Raw genomic sequence first — 12,085 nt, forward strand, 5'->3', positions numbered from 1 at the left:
GAGAGAAAAAGGAACGAATGTGCACTGAGCACCTACTACGCTCCAGACGGGGTGCCAGGCAGTCTCCACACCACTGGCTCCATCACCAGCACAGCCTGAGAAGGAGATATTACTGTTTTCACATGGAGAGAAGGTAAGGGGTTTATCCTGGCTTCCGCAGTGAGTGACAGAGCCAGGATCTGAACAGAGGACTGTCCACCTGCAGGTCCATATTGGTGGTCATGCTATTTTGCACCCTTGGTAGCGGCCTCTGGATTTGAGTGAAATTATGAGTAGGAGAATCATCCATAGCCTCAGAGTCCTCCTCTCCCCTTCCACGCTGGACTGAGTCTTCTCTCTGAGGAGCCTAGAGAATAAACGCTGACAGGGAGCCTTTGAACCACCCTGGGAAAGCTGGGGTTCTTGAACAGAGGAGCCAAACTAGATGGATCAATCAATCCATCAGGGCTTGTTCATCTTGGACTGGGGAGCTGCCCGTCTTGGAAACCAAGGCTGTGCTTCTGAGCCACATACACCTCTTTCAAAGGGCTGAGAACTTTGGCTCGTGGCGTGTGAGGTATCAAAGCCAAGCCCCATAGCTCCCAGAGCCTCTGAGAAATGAGTTTGGAAGGCTTGGCGAGTCAGAGATGGTACAACACTGCCACCTACTGGGAGCAAAGTCCATCTGGTCTGGCCAGGCATGAATCCAGCTCAAAATACCCACACCCCAACCAAAGTACATGTTAGTTTCTCTGCTTCCCCCAGGAGGTCTTCTGTGGTCACAGCAGTAATCAGGACTGCCAGTGTTTATCTGTTAGTTAATAAAGCCCACGGAGATCAAAAGTGTGGGCTTCCAGGTTAAACCCTGCCCCATTCATTGCATTTTTTAAACTCAACGAATACTTACCGTGTACCTATGGTGTGCCAAGCACTGCGCGAGGCACTGGTTACACAATGATGATCAAGGCACATGAGCCCCAACTTCATGAATTACAGTCCCGTGGAGAAGATGGGCTGTAAACAGGGAACCGTCGGGCTGTAAACAGGGAGTCTGTTCCTTATGACTGTGATCGGTGTTTAGAAGGAAAAGCACAGGAGCCGCTGGAGTACATAATGTGTAAGGAGAGAGGAGGACTCTGGACCGTTCAGTCAGGAAAAGCTTTCCTGAGGCCAGGATCTATATGCAGACACGCAGAGGATGTGTAGGAATTAGCCCAGAAAAGGGACGTAGGAGAATGACAGGTGTGAAGGCCCTGAGAGCGGAAGAAGCCTGGCACATTTGAAGAACTAAAAGAAGCTCTGGGGAGTTCCCGTTGTGGCTCAGCAGGTTAAGAACCCAACATAGTCTCTGTGAGGATGTGGGTTTGATCCCTGGCCTTGCTCAGTGGGTTAAGGATCTGGCGTTGCTGCATCCTGTGGAGTAGCTTGCAAATGCAGCTTGGATCCAGCGTGGCTGTGGCTGTGGCATAAGCCTGCAGCAGCAGCTCCAATTCACCCCTTAGCCTGGGAACTTCCTTAAAAAGAAAGCAGCAGCAGCAGCAGCAGCAGCAGCAGTTCTGTATTGATGGGCCATCAAGAGAAAGAAAAGGAGCAGTGTGAGATGAGGTTGCAGAAATAGGCAGCAATCAGATCACACAGGGCCTTAGAATGTCCATGTTAAGAATTTGACCCTATATTGGTCACCCTATATTTTTGTTACAGATGACAAAGACCTACTACAAACTAATTTAAGTTGAAAAGGCAATTTATCAGTTCATATAGTAGGGAAGTTTGGAATTAAAGTTTCAGGTATGGCTGGATCCAGGCGTTCCAAGACTTTCTTTTCAACAAATTAGTTGTCTTTGCTTATTTCTCCAATTAGTTGGTCTAACTTTCCTCCTGCATTGACATGTTCTATCAATCTATAGGAAAATAGTAACGGATATTCACCAGACCTATATCTTTACAGTTTATCATCCAAAAGGAAGAGAAAATTACCCCTCTATCTCCATTTTGAAGAGAAAAATCAGGGAAAGACTCTGATTAGCTCAGCTTGGCTCATATGCGAGGAACATTGGACCAGTCACTGTGTTCGCTGGGATGTGATACAATGATTAGCCCAACTTGGACCATGTTCCTACCACTGAGGCTAGAATGAGCATGGAGGATGAAGAAAGGAGAAGGACGGGACCATGACTGCCAGCCCCAGACCATCTGGAATATGAGAGGAGACGCTCCCAAGAAAAGTGTTACTGATTATGAAGAGAAATGGGCAAAATTGTGGGATATACAGAAACAGTGACAAAACAGTATCATAATTAACAAAAACAAAAAACAAAACCCTGAAAAACCACTGAAGGGTTGTATGCACGTGAAAAACAAGGTTTTTGTGTTTTGTTATTGGCTATTCTAAGACTGGAATGGAAGAAAAAGGTATCCTTTTTCTGAAAGGACTTCAGATTCTGCACAAAATGAAACACACCCCACCCATCGAGAAACTATCTAAAAATGCTCGATGAACCATAGCAAAGATACTTTTAAATGCACAGTAGAACTTGCAAGAAAATACAAGAAATCTTCACGGGGCAAAAACAATAGGAAACAGAAAAACATTTAAGTGAGTAGCGAGAGCTACTTTCCCTTGGAAAGTTCTTCCAGCTTTGGGCAACCAAGAGTTTCATATTTTAATGGCCATATAGGAAAAGGAGAGAGGGTCTTAGGCCTAAATGAGATGGGCATGAGATCTGAGACCGTTCATACCCCTGCCCACACCCCACAGAAAGCCGGGAATTTCAGTGAATGGTTGAAATGATGGACCAGGGGGAAAAGGCACTCATTGCCAAGGAGAGAGAAGAAAGCACGTGTGTCTTGGCCTGGGCTCTGAGTAGGAAGAAAGCCATCCCTTCTGAGACTATATTGACATGAGTCTTCTCAGGCGCTTGGAGTTGAAATTTATTCCACTCGCAAAGTCCTGAAATCTTCAACTTTAAAAGGATTCCAGGAGTTCCCACTGTGGCTCAGCGGTTTGAGAATCTGACTGGTATCCATGAGGATGCAGGTTCAATCTGTGGCCCTGCTCTATAAGTTAAGGATCCAGTGTTGCCGCAGCATAGGTCACAGATGTGGCTCAGAGCCCGCATTGCTGTGGCTGTGGTGTAGGCCTCAGCTGCAGCTCTGATTCGACTCCTGGCCTGGGAACTTCCATATGCCACACGTACGGCCCTAAAAAGAAAAAAACAAACAAAAACCCTCCTTTCCGGATTCAGGCTAATTTGATAGAAGCCTCCTCCAACACATCTCCAATTAACTTTTGCAGCAATGGGCGATAAAATATTTTTAACATGTAAATCTAGTTTTATTCAAAGTGACATGATCTATATCTCCCACCTGCTGCCAGTAGCCACCACCCTCTGTTCTAGATGCTTCTCACCTTCAGCCTCTAAAGCTTCAAGAAAGAGTTCTTAGTCAATTACTAGCTGCAGAAGTCAGTCAACTCATCTGTCACCTAATCACATCTCATCAGCATAAGAAAACACGCTGCCATGGAGTTCCCGTCATGGCTCAGCAGTAACAAACCCTGCTAGGATCCATGAGGATGCAAGTTTGATCCCTGGCCTCACCCTTAATGGGTTAAGGATCCTGGGTTGCCATGAGCTGTGATGTAGGTTGCAGACCCGGCTTGGATCCCGAGTTGCTGTGGCTGTGGTGGAGGCCAGCAGCTACAGCTTTGATTCAACCCCTAGCCTGGGAACCTCCATATGCTGTGAGTGTGGCTCGGAAAAAGACCAAAAATAGATAAATAAATGAAAAGAAAACACTTTGCCACACAACAAATAGATGGCATTCACTCTTTCCAAAAATTGTTTACGGAACTTTTAACATGTGCCAGGTGTGGGGCTAGCCCCTGGGTAAACACTGTTGGAAAAGGCAGTCCCTGCCTTCTGGGAGCTCCAGGGCAGCAGGAGAAATGGAAAATACACAGGTATTAGCATCGAGCATGCTAAGTGCCATGAAGTGCTACCCAAACACTAAGCTAGGAAAAGTTGCTCAGCCAGATCCTGGAAGCTTGGGAAAAGCTTCTTGGAGAAAGTGGTATTTAAGTCAAGCCCTAGGAAGGAGGAGGTGTTGGGGAATATGGGGAAGGGGGAGGGCGAAAGGGGATGCAGGCAGAGAGAAGCGCAGGTGCGCAGGACAGGAGACAAGAGCGCGTGGCACTTCCAGAGAACAGCAGGTGGGTTCTCGTGGCTGAAGCTGGAGGACGACGGGGCGGGAAGCAGGGGGCAGGCAGGTTTGCATGGGTCTTGCTGGCTGCGCAAGGGCATCAGGACGTCCGCTTTGATGATGCGGAGACTGGATGAGAGGGGACAAGAGCGAATGCTGGGGTCGTGGGCTCTGCTGTAACCAGGTGGGAGGCAGTGACTCTGAGCGTGATGGCTGTTGCTCCTCTGAGCACGATGTCCAGCTCCTTGTGTTGGGAGTTCAGGACATACACACATGAGGGATATGTCTCTTACACATTATGTTTTCTGGAAGATTCTGACATAGTAACGTCTGTTTCTGCCTGATGAGTCAATAGGAAATGCAGCAGAAGCAGCGTGGATGAACTCTGGGGCAGGGGGCGCAGGGAGGGCAGGGGGAACCAGGCCCAGAGCTGGCCTCCCGGGCACTGCAGTGAGCTCCACCTTTGCTGTCATTCCTACGAGGCAGGGCCCACCTTCTAGAAGCCTGGCTGTCTCTGGGTCTGGGGAACATCCCTGAAGAGGAAGGTGCTTCTCCAAAATGACAGCTGCACGTGAAGGAGAGGAGAAGTGAACTTTCAGAGGTGGGCCCCAGACAGTTCGAACCCAAGGGTCTCACTGTCATCCTCAGCACGCCCCAAAGAAAACAGGCCTGACTCACAGACCACAACAACCCTGGGAGGTGGGGAAGCTTGGCCGTGAGCTGCTGGCCAGCCCTGGCGCTCCCGGGAGCACATGTGTTGGAATGTCTGCCTGGAAGCACTGAGGGAGGAAGGGCGACCTGTACCCCTGTCACCCCGACAGCTCCCAGCCCCAGCCTGCTCCCTCTTCCTCTGTTGACCCATCAGCTCCCAACCCGGTAGCCAAATGGAGCAGGAAAACAGCTACATTATGATCAGGGATAAGGAGGAAATTCTTGAAGTCCTTCCAGGGGCCACAGACCTGGGAGTGTCTGCAGCTGATTTAGCAGATGGGGAGGCAGAAAAGGATCATGGAGCGTGAGTGAGACTCAGGGTCAAAATTTTACTTCTACTACAGACGCGTTGCAGACGCAGCTCGGATCCTGTGTGGCTGTGGCTGCGGTGTAGGCCGGCAGCTGCAGCTCCGATTCGACCCCTAGCCTGGGCACCTCCATGTGCCATGGGGACAGCCCTTAAAAAAAAAGAAAGAAAGAAAAGAAAGGGAATGTATACATATATGTGAGACTGGGTCACTTTCCTATACAGCAGAAATTGGCACAGTACTGTAAGTCAACTATAATAAAAAAATTTTTTAATGTAACTCAAAAAATAAAAAACAAAATGGGCACAAGAAGGTCTTGCTTGGAGGGTAACTAGAAAGCAACCAGCTCAACATCTGAAACAGAATAAGTGCCTGGGAGTTCCCGTCGTGGCCTAGCGGTTCATGAACCCGACTCGTATGCATGAAGATGTGGGATCGATCCCTGGCCTTGATCCGTGAAGAGCAACGTTGCCATGAGCTGTGGTGTTAGGTCACAAACGTGGCTCAGATCCCGCATTGCTGTGACTGTGGCGGAGGCCAGCAGCTACAGCTTCGATTCGACCCCTAGCCTGGGAACCTCCATATGCTGCAGGTGCGGCCCCAAAGAGACCAAAAAAAAAAAAAAAAGTGCTTGGAAAATTTGGAATCTAACAGCGTGTGTTGCCCACACAACTCCTAAGGCACTTACCCTACACGGCTTGTTTGTGTGGGTTTTCCTTCCTCCAGCTAGTCTCACGGCAGCTGCAGGGCAGTAACGGTGTGTGACACGTCCTTTCTTGCCTGTGGCATCTCACACTTAATGTGGGTCAATACATGATTCTTGGCTGACTGATACACCAAGGTATCAAGACCCCCGGGGTGGGGGATGGGGGGGTTGGACAACAATGCCAAAACTAACAGTCACGGGCACCCAAGTCCGTGGTACCACCCTTTAATAAGAAAAATACAGGGGCATTTGCATGCCTTTGTCCACCTGCTAGAAGTAGTTTAAAAGTAGCCAGTACAGGAGTACTGCTAGAAGTAGTTTAAAAGTAGCCAGTACAGGAGGCAATACAGAGCGCTGGTAAATCATGCGGGACTAGAGCTGTCCCACCTGGAGGCAGGTCACCACTCTCCAGCCGTGTGAGCTCGGGCGACGCGCTGAACCTCCCCTGTAAAGTGGGAACATGCTGAGCACCTACCTCGTAGAGCTACTGGGAGCAGGTACAGAGTATCCAGAAAGCACTCGGCACAGTGCCTGGTGTAGGGTTAAGAATTCACTGTCATCTTATCATTGTCGAAGCTCTGGTCTATCTGCTGAGCTGGACTTTCTTACTAAATGGCAACCCTGGAAATCTCACCCCAGATAAAGACCCGGCCACCTGGGATCGGGAGTCCACCCTGGGTGGGGGAGTTGGGGCAGAGCTGGGCGGTCTCTCTGGAACAGTCCAACTGGCAAGGCGCCTTTGTGGGAAGTGCCTTCCAAACCGTAAAATGCATCTCGAACCTCCGTGTTCTGGCTTTTGTTTTTCCGATACTTTCAATTCGAGGAACAATATTGTAACCATAACCCTGGTTCCCACTTACTTGACAACCTGCCATGAATGAGGCACTGCTGCCCACGGCTTTTCACAGCTTCACTTGCTCTAAGTTCTCGATGACCCTACAAAGTTAGAACTATGTTCAGGCCCATTTTAAAGACGAGAATGATAGTCAAAGGTCACTCAAGTTCTCAAGTGGGATTCACACTCAGGTCTGTGGGCTCCCAGGACTACGTGTTTAACGACGAAGATACACTCAAGGGCTGAACATAAGTGCTCTATGATGAATCAAAGGCCAACGGGCTCGAGATTTCCAGCCAAATGCCAATAATTCTGCTCTCAGACTCCGAGGGTTCAGCCTCTGTCCCCTTAACAGGCAGCATTCCGTCTCAGCACCACAAGGCACAAGGCAGTGTTGTGCTATTTAAGATCTCTTGAAAACTATCTTCCTTTCCCTTGTTCCAAAAGTTAACCATGTCAGGCTTAATTTATCCACCTCAGAAGGATTCAGGGCTCAGGTGACCCTCCTAAGATTTGAAATTATAGTTCTTGAGTCCAAGTTTAAACCAAGCACAGAGAACATTTTTTATATATAGCTAGGACATCCAAACAAAATATAATACCACCCTCCCCCTCAAAAAAAATCTTTTCTTTCTAAAATCAAAAGAGTATTTTGTAAGGAAAAAAAGAGACATCAAGAAATGATAGCTTATTTTGCTTTAATATCCCAAATCTTGGTGTGAATGGGATTACGTTGCAAAACAAGGCAGAAATCTGCAGACAAGTACGTCTCACTCTGAGGAAAGAACTGATTGGAGAGAAGGCACCAGAAACCGCATTTTGCCGGATGACATGTAAACAATAAATGGGGGGAGAGTTTCACCAGGAAGAAAGGAACGTGTGCTGTCATTTCCCGGGCAGATCCTGAGGGTGGAAACTGGCCTCAGGAGCCGATGCCCGGTCTCCATCCTACACTGTAGTGGAAACAGGACTGGGTGCTAAGGAGACAAATACCCACGCAGCCGCAAGGTGTAAGGACACAAAAAGGAGCAAAAAGGAATGGACAGTCGTTCCTGTCAGCCCCTGGGTCCTGTTTCTCTCTTTCCCACGTGGCACTTACAGGCGTATCAGTGGGCAGGGCCTTGGAATTGTACCATCTGTCAACAACCGGTGAGTGGAAACTCTGAGTTCTACAAAGCCTGGGTGAAGACACTTCGTTTCTGTCCATGCTCTTCAGTCAGATGACGCGGAGGGTCCTGGGGCAGAGGGACGTACCACATCCGGCCTGTCTTCTTAGGTGATAACAGTGGGTGCGGTGCGACCCGTCCTTTCCTGGAGCTGAGACATCTTCAGAGCGATGGAAATAAGGGGGGCCAACATGACCTGAGGGAGACACAAAGACAACAGCCTTTGCCATCACTTTCTCTGACACAGATCCATAGACCTGGCCTCTGGGCCCTGGACCCGATCGACTGTCTACTCCGACATCCCAAAGGCTCCCCAAACTCTCTAAGTCTAAAAACGAAGACATGCTCTGTCCCCAAAAACTTAGTTCTAACAGTTCCTATTCCAGTGACTTGACACCACCGCCCGTCACATAAAGCAAATGCACAACTAAGAGTCATTCTCGACACATTCCCATTGTCCAACCTACCAGCAGCCCAAGGGAGACACACCTTCTACGTCCCTCTCACTGTCACTCAGTTCTCTCCATCCCGGGGCCACGGCTCTCGCTAAACCCATCCCTGCCCTGAAACAAGGATGCTTCCACATCCACTTCTGCATCCTCCATCCTCCATCCTCTGCAGCCACCCACACTCCACCCAAAAAGATCTTTTCCAAAGGCAGCAGCACCACACTCCCATCTACCTCTCACTTAAGGAAAAAACAAACAAACAATTCTGCCACTGCTTAAATAAACAAATATTTTAAATACTTTTTAAAAAGAAAACTATGTGTCTAGTTGAACTGCCCATTTTACAGACGAGGAAACTGACAGCCAAAGAAGTGAAGTGATTTAACCAAGTGACTCAAGGGCAGGGCCAAGAGTGGTACCTTTTCGACGGCCCACTGTTGCTTTCCCTCATCTAAATCCCCACCAACTCATTCTACCTGGAAGAAAGTTGGAGAACCACTGCACACGCTGACCATACCACCCACCATTCCCCTCGGGGCCCCAACAGTCCCAACAAAGTGCCGAGGCCGAGGCCCAGCAGCTCCAGAGTAGGGGCAGGCACATCCCCAGCTGGCATGGCACCGCCCCTGGGTACATGGACACCCAGGACCCTTCAGTGCCCTCCCATCTCCTGAGGACCACGGTTCAGAAGGAATTTCTCTCTCATGCATTCTTTGTACCATGTGCCAGGTATTAAGGCAGAGAAACACAATTTCCTTCCTCTTTCCCTCTTGCTCTGCTATTCTGTGGATCTACAATGTAGATATCATTGCCTTTTTTTATTTTGTTTTTTTTTTAAATGATTTTTATTTTTTCCATTATAGTGGGTTCACAGTGTTCTGTCACTTCCTACTATACGGCCAAGTGACCCAGTCACACACATGTATTCTTCTCACATTATCCTCCATCATGCTCCATCAAAGGTGACGAGATAGAGTTCCCTGTGCTATACAGCAGGAGCTCACTGCTTCTCCACTCCATGTGCAATAGTTTGCATCTATTAACCCCAGACTCCCAGTCCATCCCACTCCCTCCCCACCCCCCTGGGCAACCACAAGTCTGTTCTCCAAGTCCATGAGTTTCTTTTCTGTGGAAAAGATACCACTGCCTTTGATCTAAGTTGCAGGGATGTCTCTACACCGTTAAGATCTGGTAATGACAGAAGCTGGAGCCTCGGCGCTGGAAAAACTGTAAATGTCAAGCATCCTCTCACCCATCTCCTTTCGTAATTTAAACAACTGTAAGAGCCACTCTTTCTCAAAAGCTAATCCTGTATCCCAGGCACAGTATTCAGATTTTCGCATTCACGGTCTCCTTAAACCCCTCCTGGAACAACTCTGTGAGTCCGTAGCATTCTGCCACCTTTACAGACAAAGAAGCCAAGGCTCAGAACACTGAAAGGACTTACCCAGGGATGCACCCCTATTAAGGGGCAGAACAGAATTTAAAACAAGATTTTCTAACTCCAAAATGGATGCTCAAAACCATATGCCAGGGGTTTCCGAATGAGTTTCAAAGGATTCTAATTAGGTGTTGGGAGGAAAAAGGCTTTGTGGGGAAATAGGTAGAGCGAACCTTACTTAAACAGGCATCTTCCCTGCAAGTCTGCTCAGAGCTTTAAGATGAGGCACTGGGTTGTGAACCGCCAAGAAAGGGCTAACATACCGCAACAATGCCCAAACATGTGTTGTCTGGAGCCTTGGCTGAGGAGTAGTTCCCAAGATGGGGAAACTCCCCCTGGTGAGTCCCTGCCCCCCTCGGCTCCGCCAGTTGGGTGGCTGTCCTCCAACATCTGTCCCACCCCTGGCTCCCAGGGCCCTCCTCATGTGACATGCTTCTGAGACTCTCTGGGTCGGGCTGGGAACCCAACACGCAGGCTGCAAGTCCAAAGACTTCCCCCTAAAGACTGTTCTTGCTGGATCATGAAACAGTCTCTCCCGCTGTACCCCTCACCCCTGGCCAGATCGACAGCCAGCGTGTGTTCTGCCAGGACAGGTGATGAGACCAAGCAAAGTGACAGATAATCAGGGACAGACCCAAGCACCAGATCTGGGGCTGACTTAAAGATGAGTTCTCTTGAATCTGCCACTTACCAGACAAGTGAACCTGTTAACGACTACTCAAGCTTATCTGTAATAGGGATATTAATAAAGAATAATAATTCTCCTTTGAGAGTGAAATGAGTATATCCATTTGGGTAGTGGGTTTAGAACAGAGCTCAGCAAGCAGAAAATGTTCAGACAATCGTTACCCATTACTCTTGTTCAGAGGGACGGAAGGAGACACGGAGGTAAGTGGGCCCGCTCCATCGATCGATCACTTGAGAAACGGGTTGTGATGACGCAGGAGCAATGGAGCCACTATTCAGTCCCTCCAACAGAAAACACTTGCCAGGGCACAGGGCGTGGGCATTACCTGGGGGTCCTGGTAGATCTTGGCAAGGTCCTTCTCATAGCTGTCGATGTACAGTCGGATGGTGGCGCCCGCACTCCCAGTGCCGCTCAGTCGAAAGATGATGCGAGAACCATCTGCGAAAATGACCCGCAAGCCCTGGAAAAGAGGACAGAGATTTTTTCTTCACATGCTGGAGGGATACTGAAGCCTGGGTAATTATGAGGGGTCCATTAGGAGATCTAATTTCATCCATACTTGATCCATCAGAGATTAGATCTCTGAGAAACAGCCATGGTAGAGCCGGCTGAGTCTGCCCCGGGTGAGTCACTGCCTCCAGCCAATGGGGACTGAGCCCATGGGACAGAAGCATCCCCAGGGTCAAGGGAGAGACGGGATCCTGGGGCCTGGCTGACATAAGACCTGCCCTCTCCATCCTGCTTCCCCGTGTTTTATGGACGAACCATTCCAGTTGGAAGCCTAATAAATAAGTAAATAAATAAATAAGCTGCTGGAAACAGAAATTCAAATTCCAGACCAGGAGGGGAAAATGGACAGCATGAGCTGAAACCAGAGCAGAGGAGACTTCAGGCAGACCAGAGGAAGAAATCTATAAAACACTGAAAAAAGAGAACAGGAGGCCACGTGCCCCAAACGGCAGAGGCCAGCCATTCCAACCCATGAAGCAGGAGCCAGTGGTCCTGCTGACTCAAAGCAGGGTCCATGTGGGTGCAATGCCAAGCCCAGCCTCTGTCTCTCCCGTCCTGTCCCTTCCCTCTCTGACCATATCTCTTGTCTTCAATAATCTTGATTCAGGGAAAAAGGATGGGGAGTCTTGAGGTAAGAAGACTGGACAAGACAGTTATCTGAAGACCCTTCGGTCTTGATGAGTCTGTCAACTCTTCCACAAGTAGAGCTTTGCATAAAGCCAAGGACCGACCAGAAAGAAAGACACTACCTCTCCTCTGTCATTCATCACCAAACACCATCGGGCCGTTGGGCAGTGGAGACGGCAAATGAAATACACAGAGCATGTGCCCAGGTAGTCAGCACGGGAGGGGGTGATATAAGCAATACCCGTTTCCCATTTGTGTTTCCAGAAACACACCAGGGTTGGGCTCCTTCACCCACAGCCTCAACTTAAAGCTTTGAAGTTCTTTCACTTGGTTGTAGATGCTATGTCTACTTCAGATTTCCCTTCTCATCTGGTCTTTCATCTCAATGCTCAGACTTTCTAATTACAGAAGGTGGAGCTGTGGCCTTCTTCCTCAGAGAACAGTGCCCGTGTGCATGCCCACGCC

At 48.9% G+C, this 12,085-nt stretch overlaps 1 protein-coding gene across 5 annotated transcripts in view; it reads right to left on the reverse strand.

Annotated features, from left to right (window-relative positions):
• Positions 1-7,420: 7,420 nt before the first annotated feature.
• PGM1 (phosphoglucomutase 1) overlaps positions 7,421-12,085 on the reverse strand; it is a 61,116-nt gene continuing 56,451 nt past the window's right edge. For 4 of the 5 annotated variants that reach the window (XR_014805016.1, XR_014805015.1, XM_084958675.1 and 1 more), the window contains exons 10-11: positions 10,809-10,943; positions 7,421-8,101 (exon numbers count right to left, since the gene is read on the reverse strand). Coding sequence is in view for 3 of the 5 variants with exons in the window: in XM_084958675.1 (XP_084814801.1) it covers positions 8,012-8,101; positions 10,809-10,943 (225 nt within the window). In the remaining 2 variants the exon portion in view is untranslated. 5 annotated transcript variants of the gene reach the window in all.

This window comes from Sus scrofa, chromosome 6 (genome assembly GCF_054392235.1).
Source record: "Sus scrofa isolate SSC_HxYL_T2T_F1_AM1 chromosome 6, Sscrofa_HxYL_maternal_Yorkshire_Landrace_v2.0, whole genome shotgun sequence".
Taxonomy (NCBI): Eukaryota; Metazoa; Chordata; class Mammalia; order Artiodactyla; family Suidae; genus Sus; species Sus scrofa.